General features: G+C 31.0%; 1 protein-coding gene across 1 annotated transcript; it reads left to right on the top strand.

Moving 5' to 3' along the window:
- Window positions 1–413: 413 nt before the first annotated feature.
- LOC132719179 (T-box transcription factor T homolog 1-like) lies at window positions 414–17,063 on the top strand. The gene is made up of 7 exons (XM_060702927.1): window positions 414–846; window positions 5,239–5,503; window positions 7,679–7,819; window positions 8,264–8,325; window positions 8,737–8,798; window positions 13,666–13,830; window positions 16,083–17,063. The coding sequence occupies exons 1-7, from the start codon at window positions 617–619 to the stop codon at window positions 16,454–16,456; spliced, it is 1,299 nt and encodes a 432-aa protein (XP_060558910.1). The 5' UTR covers window positions 414–616; the 3' UTR covers window positions 16,457–17,063.
- Window positions 17,064–18,553: the final 1,490 nt, after the last annotated feature.

Raw genomic sequence — 18,553 nt, 5'->3', positions numbered from 1 at the left:
CTGTCGTTATGAGATGTATAAAAAATATTATGCGGCCAATAACAACGGTAAATTAAAAGCCTTTTCTGTTGATTTATAAGAAAAATGCGGGAATTGGTTCGGGAGAAATATTACAATTATACAATTATTGTCCAATTAATAAAAATGAAAGAAATTTAATCGATTTATTTCTAATTTAAAATCATATTTATCATCTTTTCAAATATTTTTCCAAAGGCAATCAACGCTAAAAGCGTAAACAACGCACGTGACTTACCGGGTATTAATCTTAACCAATCAGATAATTCGGTGTAGAAATGAACTCCGCCTTGATTTACAATCCGCGCAGCGATTGGCCGGTGTCTTATTGGACTGGCGGCAAGATCAAAGGGAATTGAAAACCGCATGTACCCGAGAAAGGTTTATAGTACGTAAATGCGATCTCATTGACATAGAAAACTTTGCGACTTGGTTAGAATTGTATCACATTACTGACGACTGACACTGAACTTTAGGTTGTAAACTTAACTTTCTGTAATAATTTAACAAGTCATTTGTAATCGAAAGTTTCAACACTTTAATGTGATTCAAATAAATAATACACAAGTAAATTATCGTGCGGATCATAAACAAATTCATGGTTTTACAAAAGGAGAATAATAATAATTTGAACTGTCGTGCTACAAGTATGAAAAATCAACAAATGAATTTGAATCAGTTACTTGATGTGGTGAGTCCGGATCTGAACGGTACCGTGGAGAAATTAGAAGGGCTCGAATCTAAGTGCGCTGTTAAGTTGGAAGAAAAGGAACTATGGTCCAAGTTCAAAGAATTCACCAACGAGATGATAGTTACAAAGAATGGGAGGTAATGTTTAATCTTTGTTATTCTATTTTTTTTATTATAAACAGTCTGCATCATATTATAACTTAAAGTTCTCTCTCTTCTTTCACCGATCTTTAAGGTAATACAAAGTTCTTGGAAGTTTATCCAAGCCTTAGGTAATGTTCATGCATAGCAACATATTCATTACCATTCACTTCGCGTCGTCTATTAATCAAAAATTAATAACTCAATGTTTGAGTCTTCAACTGATTTTTCAATTGAATGAAATATGGACTAGCCCCATAGCTGCTGTGGGTTTGTCTTTAACTTTTGGCTTCAGCCTTTTTCACATTATTTTGAACAATGAGGTACATAAATGTTGGGACCCTTTTTTCCTTTCATGCGATTTAGGAAAACTCTTACACTTCCTTTTAAATATCAACCGTTTGTTTTACGCTCCTATTTTACAAATTTGAAAACATTTTCAGCGAAAACATCTAATGTATATGTGTATAAGCGAGAAGTAGGATGTGTTTTAAAGACAAAAATTTAAGCCAGATTTGTTTTGACAAACGCAACGGTGAAATTCAAAACACCACTCATTTTAACAAACTCAGTATTTGGGACCGTGTTGGACAAATATCCAATATAACCGATAACAGTAGAAGTAAACTTTGCTTTGTATCATTTTAAGATGACTTCTTGTATGAAAGTAATCATAACTTGTTATCGCATTTCATTTACTTTAAGTCAGTCCTATAAATTTATTGCTGACAATATATTTTAATGTGTTTTAATAAAAAGAAAACGCCTGAGAATTCACACGTTCCCGTGATCATTTTGCCAATTGTTTCAACTCCTTAGGAAGGGAAGTTTAGACTTCTTTAACATCGACTGACAAGTAATCATCTTAACATTATAAAAAGGGTAGCATATTTAAATTTTACTTTTAAAGGTACTTTCATTTTTAACAGACAGTGTTTTCTTACTGAATGTTTATTTAATTTATACAGTCTTGGTTGAAGATACGTCAATTTGTTCAAAGGAGTTTACTATTAGATATAATTTCAACCGATTTAATTAATAGTATAAAAATTGATTCTGATATATTCAAGTATATATTTAACGAAATACCCTACACCGCGAGCAAATCTGATCTTTACACCCAGGGTATATGTAAATACACAGAATTTCCTTAATTGGGAAATATGTTCGTTTGTGTATTTGTACTTCGTCGGCGTCCTTTGATGTATTTATTATTTGTGCTTAAAGGAAGAATAAGCTTTTAATACTGGCGTGTTGATTATTTTCGGTATTGATAAGAGTAAATTTTCTGCATATATTATCTTAAAATAAAATATCTACATTATATAAGCAATAGTAAGTTTATGCTAAAATCGAAGTTCACCATGAAATTGTTTCGGATCAAATACGTAGTTAAGGGAAACGCTTTTTTGTTGATTAATTTATTCTTTGAAAGTGTCCAGCCCAATGGTGGCAGCACATACATGGTGAAGTATTAGGAAATGTTCACTTACAACCTGATGAGTGATTGAAATTTAATTTTGAAAAAAAAACGAAGAAGAAAAAATTAACAAATATAAATAAATAACAAGATTAAGAAATATTCATAACGCATGTGATATTTACAACTTGTAATCACCATCTGAACGTTTCGGATTTTGTAATTTTCATATTGTATATTAAATGGACAGTGACTTAACTATTATTAAATTATTGTGTGACTGAAAAGCAACGACATTTGCATTCTAAGAAGTGTTCTATCATGGAATCATATAATAATGTATATGCGTCTTGTCGAACAAAAGAAACTACTTTTTTCATACTTCTCTTAGATTTTGATATTGATTCCCCGTTCAGTTTATCCCGTGTGGAACAGTTTGGAAATATTATACACCAGTTTGTAACTAACAGCTTATTTTCCTTTGAATGAGTTTTTTTTTATTTCTTCCCTTTTTATATCTTTCTCTACTTTTTTCTTCTTCACTGTACAGTATCTTCAACAATTTTAGGAGTAATGTTTCAATACTTTATTTAAAACCTTTTTAAGAATATTGCATAAACTTGTAGACGATTCTTTTCCTCTGACATGATTATTTCTCTCAGTAATTAAGATATTGTACACGTTTGCCAGGTGTTTAGGGTTTTGTTTTAGAATGCTACAAACGGTTCCATAAAAAAAACAATTAAAATAATGCTAAATTTAGAGTTTTCAGGATTTCTGACATTTGGAATTTGCACAATGACCAATATGAATAGCCTTTATTTTCTATAGATTTATTTAATTAAAATAAATCTAATGACAACTATATTTTTAAACGCAAATTATCTTTTATTGTGAAGACAGTTTCTAAAACAAATATATTGATATAACATGTGAACAGATAAACAATAAGTGAACGATTTGGTTCCACACATATAAAAAGTCATACAATTAAAGAGATGGTGAAAAAATTAAAAAAAATAAAAACCGTAATTTGTCAAAACAATAAAACGCGTACTCGTACGGATAAAAAGTAACGGGTCGTACGAGAATTTAACCATGAACACATTATTATAGGCAAACGCATTTTGAATATTATTTTAATTTTATATTTCGGAACACACACGCTGCTGAGGGTCTTTAATCATAACTGCATTTTTATGTTTTAAAAGTTTTGAATATATACATAAATGACATGTTTATTTTAAGTTTTGTATACAGTTCAACTTTTAACGTAACCTTACTGCATTTTATGTAAAAAAACTGTAAAACATGATTTGGTGTTATTGAAACTGTCTCCGAATAAGATACAAAATGAAACTACAGTTCATTCGGTGTAGATATGTATCTTTATTTATGATTTCTCCATACGATAACATTTAAATATCCTGCGATAAAGAATTACAAAATTAATAAACTAACTATAATAATTGTTTTTTTATTTAGCCCCATTCATTTACATATTTATATTGTGTTTTTATGCGATGGTAATTTTCCTTCTGAAAGCAACCAGGTGTTTATAAAATCGTCCCTAAGCACTGTGTTACGCTACAAAAACAGGAAATTTTCTTCATAACGTGGGCGAATCACGCAACAAGATAAAATCGATTCATTACAGTCATTGAAAAATCTTCAGCAAATCAGAGAGGCTCTCGAAAACATGTGAAAATGCATTAAGTTGTGTGCATAACAATAAATATATATTTTTATATAATGAAACAATACTTCTACAGAATTTGATTTGATTTTTTTGTAGTTAAATGGGATATTCAAAATTTTAGTTACTCCTTGTCTATGTTCTATTTCTTTAAAATTAATTATGATTTTTTTTTATATTTAGACAAACGTGTACGTTCCAGAATATGGCACATTTTCCGTTTTCATAAAAATGAAATAGAAATGTAATAAAACGCAAATAATTACATGAAAAAGAAAACCATTCTAAGAGGGAAGACACCTAAAAACGGCATATTTTCTGAACGTTCTACTTATAGGCTAACCAATTTAAAAACGTTTCATTAAAAAAATCTATGGCAAAAAATAAATGTTAAATCATATAAATAAAGTTTTTTTTTCTATAATTTTTTTTATAACGATAAAAATTTGATCCTATTTTGTTTTATTTTACTTTTTTGGAATATGCTTTGAAATATCATTATTTTTTCATTGAAAATAAATTAAGTTCTGTCTAAATTGGTGAACACTATAAATAATAGCATATATATAACAAATTCACATGTTGCTTATAAATAACAATAATGCTTCGGGACGCTTCAGGACGCTTCGGGACGCTAAAATCCTTCGGGACGCTCTTTAGTGAGAACGAAGTAAAAATGTTGAAAACGAAATCATTTTGTAGGATAGGTATCTGACATAGGAACGTACTATGTTGACCAGTGTAATAATGAATAAATGCAAATGAGACAATAAATAAAGTCATAAAATGCAAATATCCTGTGGACACACTTAAATAAAATTACCCATAAAACAGGAAATACTGTGCAATATTATGCTGGTATCCCGCAGTGACCGTGGCCTATTATTTGTGGTTAAAGTTGCGTTTTTTATCGTTTGTTTTAGAAACCAGAACTCTTCTAAAACTACAGGGCGTCTAATTTTAGGGCACCGGATAGCCTTTGATCAATTGTAAGGAGCTCTTAATAAAAAAATCTGTTTTTGTAACAAATTTACATCTGCCGGAAAGTCTGAGAAAATATATATCGCAGTACAATATTAATGAAATTGATGAAAAATATATGATTTTCCAAAGAAAAAAGAAACAAAACAAAGTGACAAAAGCAACACAAATTATACACTTATCATATAGTTAAAAATACGTTTACAATGTGAAATTTGTAAATTATATTTTGAAAATTATTATGTAATACAAGATAATACAAATAATAAAAATGCTTTTATAATTTTTTTAGACGCATGTTTCCCGTGTTCAAGACGAGCATCAGCGGGTTGGATCCCAATTCCATGTATACTATCCTACTGGACTTTGTGCAAGTGGAGAACCATCGTTGGAAATATGTAAACGGTGAATGGGTAGCCGGTGGTAAGGCTGAACCCTCAGTGCCGAACTGTGTGTACGTTCACCCAGATTCGCCGAACTTTGGATCTCACTGGATGAAGGAACCCATCTCATTTAGTAAAGTGAAACTGACAAACAAATTAAACGGTGGCGGACAGGTAACTTTCCATTTTTATTTCTTTCATTTTGTTTATTAGGAAATGTTACTGCACGATTTGAATATACCGAAAAAAAATGTCGATTTAGTCATGAAACAGCAAATATATATAGACATTAACAAATAAATAAAAACAAAAAGCTCACAGAGCTGTATTATAGGTCTCTGGCAATAAAATAAATATACATGAAATATTGCAATAAAACTGGGATCTTTTATTATATTTCTGTGAGATGATGTTTTGAATGAAAATATCAACATTAACAGTTAACCGTTTGATTGGGATTCATTTTAAATAAAAGCAGTTAAAATATATGTTAAACATTGAATGAAATTTAGATTAGAATTGTGTTGTTGATTATAAATATACAGGTACTTGTTGTTTTGTTTATATTTGGACAAAGTGTTGTTTATCGGACCCAACATAGAATTTTGCGTACAAATCCTTGTGAATTAAACAAACAACAGCGATAAGCTAACACCATAATCTGACGAGAAAGTCAAGATTATTACTCCTTTTCTGTGATTTTAAGTCTTAATCCGATTAAAACGTTTCAATACTTATAAAAAGGGAAAGACATTTCTCCACCATGATGTAAATGTATCTATTGTTCGGACGGTCCTTTCGGATGGGATGCCGTGATTTTCTATGGTTTGGTGTCATAAGACATTGCAAGCACTTGTTAAAAAGTAAAACCAAATTTTCCAATTAGTGCCAGTTTTGTATGTCAAGAAGTGAATCCAATGTGTTCGTTCTTATGTGAGAAAATTTATCTCTAAAAATTACCGTTCAGATTAATTGGGGGTGTCTATGGTCTATAAATTAGTCAAAATAAAAGTAGAACAACCACAGTGTTGGAGATAGGGTATAACGGAACTCACTATAGTCCCTAAAGGGCTAATGATGCAAGAGTGCGTATCGCAGAATTATCGATTGCCGAATCCAGATGGCTGTACTAATGTCCGAAACCGTGTCTGTCCGGAATGATATATGTCATCCGTTAACGCAGCTTGGCAAATCTCATTATTTAATAATTTACAGGAATTTTGTCAATTCAAAAGAAACCATTAATCTAAATTTCAATATATAACTTTACACGCAATTATTTATTTTTTAATTGAATAATTAATATTTTTACTATACACGGTAGTTTCTTTTCGTACCATGATATTTATTTTAGAGAAATATTTTTTTATTTGTTCAGAAGCAAAATTCGACACGTTCTTTTTGTTTAATTTGAGCTGAAAAAATATTAATAGAAATACTATTATATGTAAACATTTTTGGCAGTTTTCTTTTGAGATCTATTTCTGTTTTTTAATAAGTTTAAACACTTCTGGAATGGTGACTTTAAAATTTAAATGATTTAAGGTGAATTGTAATTATTTATATAATATATATTATACTACATTTTGAGAAATATGCTATTATACAAACTATCATCTTAGTTTTAATTAAAGCAATAATAAATGTAATAAAATACATGTATCTTTAGTGTCGGAGATTTTCCGTTAGTATTAAGAGAGGCGATCGGAACGTCCTCGGCTATTATCTATAATATCCGAAGATTGACGGAAAGGGCCGAAAAGTTGCTATTGTAAGAGCGGCGGAACATTTGACGCTCTCTTACGTTAAATAATTACAAAGTCATTCCTCTTAAATGTTTAATGAATTGTTTAGAAATCAATTATTTGAATTATTTGCCTGCCAGTTTAATCTCATTATGTTACAGCAATTATATTGCCAGCCTATAATACTTTGTTGACAGAGTCATCGATAAACATCATCAAACCATTTATTTACATTGGTACCCAATTTAATACAGTCATCATTTTTTTTTAAAGAAAGTGGGAGGCTTTAAACAAATTGCAAATTAAATGTCAAGATGCTGTTAAAAAAGACTTGAACGTGAGCGTTTGTTGTTATTGTTGATGATTTTAGAAGTTTTTTTTCACAATCTTTAATTGTAACTGAAACTTTTATACATTTTTTATTTTGTGTCATTCATTCATTTATTTATTCATTCATTTATTCGTTCGTTCGTTCGTTCATTCATTCATTCATTCATTCATTCATTCATTCATTCATTCATTCATTCATTCATTCATTCATTCATTCATTTATTTATTTATTTATTTATTTATTTATTTATTTATTTATTTATTTATTTTACAGATTATGTTAAATTCTCTACACAAGTATGAGCCTCGTCTTCACGTTGTCAAGGTAACAGCCAATGCCCAGAAGAAGCGAATCAGTAGCTTTAATTTTCCAGAAACCCAGTTCATCGCAGTCACAGCTTATCAGAACGAGGAGGTAGGAAATATTATGAAATTATTTTCTTACGACACCGTTTTGACCAAACTTGATTGATGTTTAGTTCGTCTTTTTAAGTACAGTGTAGCAAAGCGACCAGTCCTTACTCTGATCCTGCTTATCATGTTCTTATTAAAAATGTTGATATCAATCAATAACTCCATATCAATTGAATAAAAAATTGACGTCATCAGTATGGAACATAGACAATCTGTACAGACGGACAGACTGGTCTTGAGTTAAACTGGCAGCAGAAAACATGTTTAAATATGAGTGCTAGCACACTTAGTGTTATAATGTATATTTGAAATTAGAAAAGAAGTTGAAAATAACGTATGTTATATAATAATAGACTGTGCAGAATTTGCTTTAATTTTGATATTAAAAATTTATTTTTAAAATGTATTCAGATGTACTCACATTATTTATTTTCTTGCATTCTAGATAACTGCATTAAAAATAAAACATAATCCATTTGCGAAGGCGTTTTTGGATGCTAAAGAAAGGTAGGTCAAATATGTCAGTTTTTTGCTCTCCTCTTTAAAAGTAAAGATGTTTTGGAATAGAAATATAAATAAAATCATAGTTAACTTTTAAAAAGATTGATCCAAAATATTAGATATACAAAAATAGATAAAATGATAATACTAATATTTTTAATTAAAAAATCAACTGATAATTATTTGATATTTACCATTCTGTAACTCTATTTTCTGTCTGTGAAAATTCTAAATATTTATAATACTTATACGCCTAATTATTACGCTTTATTATTACAACATTATTTATTTATGTCTAATAATTATGGCATTATTACGCCTGATTTTTACGACATTATTACGCCTAGTTATGACGATATAATTTCTCCTGCAGCAGACATTCTATAAAACTACATATATTTTGTTCCTTTTCTTTAGGCCAGAACAGAGAGATTATTTGGAAGAAAGTTTAGACAATCAACAGAGATCTTTCTCACACTGTAAGTTTTGTTTTAATTCTTTTATTCTGTCAACGGCTCAGCAACATCTCAAAGAAACAAAGTTTGTTTACCGACATGCACATTAAAGTATCACGAGTGCGTTTTACAGGCGGAATAATTTTGTTGAGAAATTTAATTTTGATAAAGATGCAACATTTATCAAACTTTTTTTCCATGTGAGCAGCCATATAAACTTTGATTTATATACTCATCCAAAAGCATAGTTGAATTTGTAATAATATATTTTTATAAATATATAAAATATTGTTAGCATACGGAACTGAGTCATTCACTGAAGTCGATTTGAAACTTCATATTTCAGTAGAATTTTAAAATAATTTGTTAATGATTTGAAAAATGCTATAAATAATAAGCATGTAAAGTATTCAAATATATTCAGTGATACAGTACAGTAACTTCCAAAAAATAAGGTTTCGTCTGAAGTAGAATGTAGCAAGAGCTAGAAAAAGATAAAACGTATAAAGAGCAGATGTGGATAAATACAAAATTAATACAAATTATGCGTTCCATACTTCAAGAAAGCTATAAATAAAATATCAAAGATACACTTAAGAAATACATAAAGCAATTACTCAAAAATTTAATTTTCGTCTGGAAGCGTTACAGGTGTCGTCTGCTTGTTTGTCAATTGACAAAAATGCAAACAGCGTTGTGTGCGGTTAGGATCCGAATTGCGTCAAAATCAACACCGACCCTAGGCCTTTATCAGCGCGTATACGAGAACCTAGTAAAGTTTCGGTAGCAAAATTTATATACGTACAGGCCTGTATGGGCGAACTTATCAATGCTATCTATTATGTAGTTGATTTACTTTCTTGTTATATTAAGTGCTTGTACTTGAAGTAAACAAACAAGTTTCAAACTCTCTCTAGTGAAGTGAACAGGTGTGTAAAATCAACAGCAAATCCCCATACTATATCATTTCATCTTTACGTCTGTAGACTGGGTCTTTAAAGGGGCAATTATTTTCTTTTTTTACCAAAAAAAAAAAAATCTAGGGGAGTTTATGATCCGTCACTTGAGATCGCCACATTTGAAGTTTGCGCGGGCCCTGAAAAATCCATTCAATGTCTAAAACAATACACCTACATTATTGTTTCGATCAGAAAAAAGGGGATATAATATCGATATGATATTATTTTTGGAATCTGTTAGAAAAAAAGTGAAAGTCTTTTTTATTCAATTAAAGATATTACATTTTTTTTTTCATAAAAATAGGGAAATATATACATGAACAGATTTTTCAAATTTTTTAATATGTAAGTCAAGTCCAAAAAATCCCTTATTTTTAGAGATAACTTTTCTTCGTTAATTAAAAAATATATACTTTTCTACTTTTTCGATTATAAGTTTGATATTATTCTAATTTTTCTTATTTTTAAGAAAACTTAATACGATACACTTAACTGTGTTTTTTTTTCTGTTCAATTAGAAAAAAAAATATCATAAACTTGTATGTGTATGAAGAGCGGTTATTGTCCAAGCAGTCTATTAAACGGAAAGACTTCGTACTTAATATACGAAATCTTTCCCGATTAAGAGGATTTCGGAAGAGTCTGTGAAAACGTGGATGACGGATTATACCCAAACCTGCCTCGCACTACTTTTTGTCTCGTGGAATGTTTGTAATCTATATTTGTCAAAATGTCAGTTTAACTTATCAGCCGAGGTGCGAAAGAGCGCATAGATATGGAGTGCGCAATGAATAGGGGCCACCGTATTGAACAAACGTACATCTAAATTTCCTCTGATTTCGGCACGTATTTGTGAAGTGCGGAAGATAAACGAGCGAGCTACTTATACATAAATTATTAAGTGCCTTTTACATAGGTTTCATTGAAACATGGTTGATGGCTCTTTGAATACGGCCAGGTGGGACTTGTGTGATAATATTGAAGGCCGTATTGTGGAAAGAAGGATCGTAACAGTTTAAACGCAAGTTTACGACATCGTGTTCTTTTGCTTGACAAATTTATCATACCCAAGTGTTCGCTGGGTTAATAAAGTTGAGGAATGTTTTTTGCTCCTATTGAGTTAATCTATCTTTCCATGATTTCCGTGTTTATGTTAAACAAAGCTATATAGTTTCTACTTAAAAAAGACATAACAATCAACAACTACAACAAAATTCCCCGCCGCAAATAAAAAAATCAAACACTAAATAAATAAATAAATAATGAAGAAAGAACGAGAGAATGAATGAAACAATGAATGAAAAACCCTTAATAAATATAAAAAACTAAATTGATTACTTTTAATTAATTAATTAATTAATTAATTAATTACGATAATAAGAAATTATTATGTTACCAATCAAAAGACAATTGTACTTATTGTACAATTGATGTTATGGTGTCGGATTTTGAGGCACACTAACTCATAACTTTGAGTAGAGACTTAGTAATATTGGAAAAGCAACATAATGACCAGAACATGAGTATTCTACGTATCTGATGGTAAACTGCAAACATTAATATATTAATGGACTCTTTAAGCACAAAAGAGAAGAAAAAAAACAACATCAATTAGAATTACCATTAAATCAAAATGAAACTTGGAAAATCGCCCTTTTGACACTCCTTTTAAAATTTGTACTAAAGTAACCGATTATTTTTTTGTTTGTTTCGGTTTGCATTATTTAAGGCTGCACTGAAACAATTCCTTTCTTCGCAAGACTTTGTTTTATCTCTTGAATAACATACATAAATATTCTTTCTTCTCTATCACTTCTGACACTTTTGCTGGTATCATAACAAGTTTTTTTATGTATCACCCGGGTCTATTAGGACATCGCATGCTCTCGATAATCCGCCAGAAATGTTTCCAATAACCATCCGTGGTTCACAATTACTCTAGACCCTTTGATTAATTTGTCAAATTTCGTTGTTAATCTTCTTTTGGAATGATATGGATTAACGTTCAAATGCAATAAAGAAATCTCTGAAAGAACCGTCATCATTGTCTTCTGGATTAACGTTACAAGGGTTCATCTTTTAATCTACCAGTTCGCATCGTCGCACGGATAATTACAAGGGTAGATGGTCCGTTGTTATCGTATCTGTAAGAAACGTTTAATTCAATTTTCGGCACCTTTGATGTCTATGTAGGTACAAATAAAATCTTGATGACTGATATTATTTATATTGTTTAAAATCTGATAAGAAAATCGTCTCTGATTTTCATTACTTGATGTGAAAGGCCAAATATGCCCAAATGGTGTCGGTATTTGCCAATTTCACAGCATATAAAGAGTGAACTCGAAAGCTCTGGATTAAAAGTTTGATACGGGTACTTAAAACTTACGTAGAAATTGTGGGACGGCATGTGAGACGGTTTTTTAGTTTGACCACTTAATCTCGCTCAAAAAAAAGATTGATTGAGCATTTTGCTTGTCCGTTCTTTGACAACCATATTAATGTTTTCTTTTTGTTCTCATCTAAAGCATGTTATATGCCTAATGAATCAATAAAATCTTGAAATCTATTTAAGGTACATGCATGTTTTTGCATTGGTACATTGCATTGGCACAAAAGAAATATATACTCTTAAAGGAAGGCAAATCATTCACAAATTATCAATGCATCTCATTTTGAACTTTATAACAATTTAATACATGATTACTTACGTTGTAAATGAATTTTCTGCCGAACATAGATAATAATATTTACATGTATGTCTTTTTGTGTTTACAACAAAAATATCATAATAAAAATTCATTTGCATTTAAGATATTGTATTGGAGAGAACAGAATTGTTAGCTTATAAAACAAGTCTAATATGCACCATTTTTGAATGACATTAAACAAGCAACAGCTGTGTTCGCATAATAAAATTGCATAATAAAATTAATTCATATTTTTGTTACGAAAAAAAAATAGAGTGTTTTAACAAACAAATATCAACCGTTTTCTAATCGTTTATCTAATTTATTCATAGGACCTATTACCTAAAAAATCTGCAATCAACACGAATTTAATGCTTTAATTTCAATAAATTAAAATTAAAAAAAAAAAAAAACAGTTCAGTGCGTGCCTCTGTCGACGATTGCGAGCGATCCAACCTGAAAGATGACAGCGTTATTTTTTTTTCAATTAGTTTGTTTGTCAAACTTTAGACATGTCCGTATTGTCTTCTTGAAATGTCTTTAGTTGGATCATTTGAATAAAGATTTAGACAACCATTTTGTAAATATAAACTTCCCATAGAACGTTACAATTTCACGGTGTGGTCCGTTTTTCTCCAATCTTAATTGCACGATGAACGATTTCAATTTAGTCTTTTATATTTGGATCTGATAGTGCGTTATCACCCGGTTCCGGTTGGCTGGTGGAAAATGAGCCACACACTTTCATGTGTGTTTATAGTTATTTTATGAAGGATAGTAGAAGGATATGATATGCCACCCACCACGCTGAATTTATAATTCCCTCTATGATATAGTTTATTGTCATGAATAAGAATAAGTTTGCTCCCGATGCAGACTTCGGTGTCAGCGTCTCTCTAGATGACAACGAAGTTTGTTTAGATTCGTGTATACAATATTTTGATAGCTCGTGAAGACCCATCTTGTCTAGGGCATTGTCCGTTCTGTTTTGTCCAGTATGTCACGCCCATTGTCCATTTTAAAGAAGAAATCGCCGGGACACCGCGATACGTTACTCGAAACTCCTCTAAATAAACAAAATTAAGTATCAATTAGTCAGACATTTAGCGTGTCCTTACTTAGTACTTGACATGTTTTGACTGATACGCGTTAGTCACGTTTTATTTAAACTGTTATTTATAACAATGCACGTTTGTTCTGTTTTCACTCGTATACTAACGTACTTATTTATTGTATTTTCAGTGACAGGAACGTGGTATTTGCCGCCAGGTGGCGCCCTTGTACCTCCACCAGCTCATCAGTTTCCAAACGCTTTGAACTTATCAAATCCACATTGTGATAGACTCAGCTTCCGTAATGCCAGGCATGCGCCATATTCACATCCGTATCAAAGACGCTCTCCTCCTAGTAAGTATTCAGTCATACCCAACATATAATGAGGAAGGCAATTATTTGAAGCCATTTAAAATTAGGAGGTGAACAAACTTAACAGTCTTAATAAAAAAATTTCAACCATCTAATTGTAAAAAGTATGTCCACTTTTGTACCTCAGCAGACAGAAAGACATACGGACGAACGGGGGGATACATTTTATTTTAATTAAAATTTTGTTACATTTGTATTTGGAAATGGATATTATGTTGGCCACATTTAAAGCTGCATGCCTTCAGATGAGCTAAAAAAATCAAGACAAACTTGCGATCAAACTTGCAAAAATGAACTAAGATTTTAAGAAAAGTAAAAAGGTTCAAGATTCAATTAATAATTTACATGTATGTGCAATAAATGACTGACTTTGCAGTATTTATCATAATATTTCTACTGCGGGTCTTATGCAGTAAGGGTTATTGTTTTACATATTTGATCTCTTTTTTTTGTGGTAATTTACGGGGATTGTAAAGTGCCGTTTTGAATGTTTAAATTACTTTTTTTTCATTTACATTGTATTTAAAAATACATCTTATAAAAGTGAACATAAGCATGGATCTGGAGGCATGCTGCTTTAATCAAATAAAGACAAATTAAATGACTGTTCTTTAATTAAACTTTATACTGAGCAACATGGCGTCCACCGTGTAGAAATTGCAAAGCGAAGTTTTTCAAATTGAAAAAGAAAATGACATAATCCGAAACTGCTGTCAAACTTTGTTTATTATTTTTTCCGCATTGTCATCGTGGTCATCTTGTGGTCAGTGAATGCGACCAAACCTGTCCTATTTGAACAATATCCTAGACAGATGTATTCATTGCTAACTTTAAACTTAACAATTAAAATTAATAGCTAGAGTTTATAGTGGGACATTTAAAGTGAGATCCTCTGAGGAAATACCTAAAGGGTGCCATAAAGTAAATGTTGGGGGTTAACACAACAACTTCATTCATAATATGGCCATTTTGTGACACTTGTATGAAAGCGTCTCTATCTAATTTATGCCATCTTTAGGATCAAAAACGGCATTGAAACGATAACTTTTAGTTAAATCGTGTTTACCTATGTTTATTCGACGCCATTTTCGTGCTCATTCGCCAACTATATAAACATATTTAACGACCCTTTCTCTTTTTCAAATTGTATTAAAAAGGCACTTCTGCCATAATTGAAAGGAAAAGATTTTCCATTATCTTATTGAAATGATTTTACTGGGGATAACTAAGCTTTGTACAATTATTTATGACCGCCCAAGAAAGTCTTATGACTAAACCCATTTGTAATTAAAATTCTATAAAATTATTTTTATTGCAAACGATTTCAATACGAAACGTTTAAATTTATTTCTCATTTATTTACACGGAAAACATTACTGCAAAATATACGCCAAACGTAAGAAACGCGGAACAAATTACAGGTGTGTTATTCCTAAATCCGGGTATGGAACCCTGCGAAAATTAAATCAGTTTAATTGAAGTGGCCATTTTTTGATGTAGCAATTTTTACACTAGGCCACTACAAGATATCACCTTTTGCTCTTTGATGATTTCCCCAAAAGTCGGGACGTAAATCTTAAATAGCAATATCATCTTCACCTATTATAGACAGATATCTTTGAGATCTGCAAATTGTTGATATAAAATTCGTTGTTTAATTGACTAAATGGATAGAAATTGTCATCGTTTTACAGTTCTTAACTGGATAAATGGGTAGACCATTGTTGATCATATTACAAATTTGTTAGCACCCCCGCCCCGGATGTTTTATGGGGGTGTGTAATAAATTTTAGCAAATTGTTCGTTTTCTTCACTAAACAATTTTCTTGAATTTCGGTGCGGCCATATAATAGCCTAATTTGTAATTTTGACTGTTAATAGTGTAATAGACTAACTGAAATTTCGGAGCATGTATTATAAAATGAAGCTTTTCAATGACTGTTACAAAAAGCAAATCAAACATCGCGATATACATGTATTATATGTCTTTTGATATGGTCTATAATTTCGGAAATAAAAAAAATACTTTTTTTTTATTAAAATTGATACTTTTCCGACTTCACTGACCTGTATTATTAAAAAATATTGTAAATAAATATATTGATTGTATTGTAATTCTTCTTAGAACATTTCAGATATCTCTTATGTTTTATTTTCAAGTAAAGAATTCGTTTTTTTCATATCTCTTACATAAACATAGTTTTAAATCATTATTATTATTTCGTCTTTTACAGGTAGTCTATCACGTGACATGACTCCAAATCTTCCAGTCCTAAACATCGGCGATAACTGGTCACAGTTTTCTTCAACAGCTGGAATGCTGAATGGAAATGCCGTACCTTCTCAATCTCAATATGGTATGTGGATGGGATCTGCCATGCCAGGAAACATTTCGCCCAATCAGAGCTGTTCAATGCCGTATCTGCGAAACGCTGGATATTCTATCCCATCATCCACTAGTCCGACTAGCGTGTCTTCCCTTTCCGGTAGCATGTTATCGTCACAGACAACGTATGACCAGTGTGATATTTCAAACTTTGTTCCAACACCAAGTAGAGACATTTCGAGAAACAGTAACTGGAGTCCACTCACTCCCCCACCTATATGAGTTGATTTCCGTAAAATAAAAAGACATACTGTGATAAGCGAAGGACTAGCCGAGTATTTGGTAAAAATAGTCCTTGAACTTTGAATAAGTTAATATGGCAGACGGTTAAGCCCCCTGTTGCCTATGGGCTCAAGCCAAGGCCATAAATAAGTGGGAAACCCTGCTCTATCGTGATGCATTGTCTCAACATAGTGTGCACATAAACTCAGATGATTCAACATCCGGCACCGTACAATGAAAGACTTTATGAACTGTATATTGACACATATGTGTGTTTCGTAAGGAAATATGTGCTACAATCGTGTATTAAAGTCATGACCATTATCATAAATGTAAATATGTTCTTGTTACATACATATTATTTTCCATTTACAGGAATTTGTGAGTAGTTGACGAATTCTAGACAGATATATTTAAATATGCAATGAAAATTGTACATGTAAGTGCACTGGTGCAAAATATATCATGAACAGAAGACTTTAAAAAGATAAAAATGCCTTGCATATTCACAACTGTTTCATAAGTGCGAGAACTTTTAATTTTTGTACAGATTTGTAATTAAACTTGTATAAATGTACATAAAAATCAAGAACTGTTGAATATCATACACTGTGTGTTAATTTTTGATTTTGAATTCCCTCTTCAAACAAATCTTTCCGCTAACTAATGTTTATTTTTGACAAAAATTAGAAGTAGTATATTTACAATAGGAAACTCTAGCATTCAATTATAGAATTAGTTATTTGCCGAAACCTCTCCTTTGAAAGGACATTTCGCTAGCCCTTTAGAATTTGTTGCAAGAAGTTGGAGAATGAAGGAGAAAAAAGAAGAAAATTATATCGGTGTATATTGATCATTATAACAAATTTGTGACGGGGTTACAGATATATAAAAGGATAATGATGTTTCAAATTAAATATCATTAAACCAGAGTATAACTTTCGTCTTTTGAAGCCCGCACGAGTTGTTTACTTTTCGAGTTTTGATCCCATTTGAAGAGTGGGTCTAACATTTTAATACTGAAGAAAAGAAAAGGCAAGGTTGTGATAGTAAGGTCACTATGGAATTTAAGTTTTGTCTCCGGTGGGTCTGGATGATAAAGTTATATGTAACTACATGCATGTATATAGGATACAAAAACCCAATGTTTTGTTCAGAATAAAATTAGAGACAAACTTTCTTCTACACCAACATGTACCCCGTTCCATATACAACACCTTTATGAAAACAAAAATCAACGCATTAAATATAAAGTTGTATAATTTAACAGTGAACTGTTACTAACACTTTTATTGTAATTATCCGAGTAAACAAATGACCAGATTCCTTTTAATAATAAACCGGTAATGTATCTCAACACAAACAGATGTTTCCAGTTTTTGTTCTTTGACAAAAATTTATAAGTGCATTCAGGTTCGGGTTCCAAAAAAAATCTTCTAATATTCATGCTTCCATATTCGGGTTGTCACCAAAACTCTCATAAATTCATGTCTGCATACTCGAGATGTCAACAAATATTCTCATTAATACTTGCTTCCACATTCGACTCGTCAACAAAATTTCCCTTAAATCCATGCTTCCATAATTTGGATGTCAACAAAAACTGTCATAAATGCGTGATTTCATATTTGAGCTGTCAACAAAAGTAATATATTCATGTTTCTATATTTGGGATGTCAACAAAACTCTCATACATTCATGCTTCTATATTCGGGTTGTCAACAAAGAAATTCATGCTTCCATATTTAGGAAATCAACAAACCTCTCATAAACTCGTGCTTCCATATTCAGGTTGTCAAAAAAAAAACCTGTAACAGATTCATATTTTTAATATTTGGGATGTTAACAAAAACTCTCATAAAATCATGCTTACATATCCGGGTTGTCAACAGAACTCCCATAAAATCATAATTCCATTTTGGGTTTTCAACAAAAACTCTCATGCATGCATGCTTCCATATCCGGGAAATAAATTCTAGGAAATTCGTGCTTATATACTTGAGATGTCAACAAAAAGTTTCATAAATTAGTGCTTCCATATTTGGGTTGTCAACAAAACTTATAAAATCATGCTTTCAAATTCGGGCTGTCAACAAA

This window comes from Ruditapes philippinarum, unplaced genomic scaffold (assembly GCF_026571515.1).
Source record: "Ruditapes philippinarum isolate M1 unplaced genomic scaffold, ASM2657151v2 ctg1158_1_1_1_1, whole genome shotgun sequence".
In the NCBI taxonomy this organism is placed as follows: domain Eukaryota; kingdom Metazoa; phylum Mollusca; class Bivalvia; order Venerida; family Veneridae; genus Ruditapes; species Ruditapes philippinarum.
The sequence above is the reverse complement of the archived record's forward strand: the minus strand, read 5'-3'. Positions and strand labels throughout refer to the sequence as shown.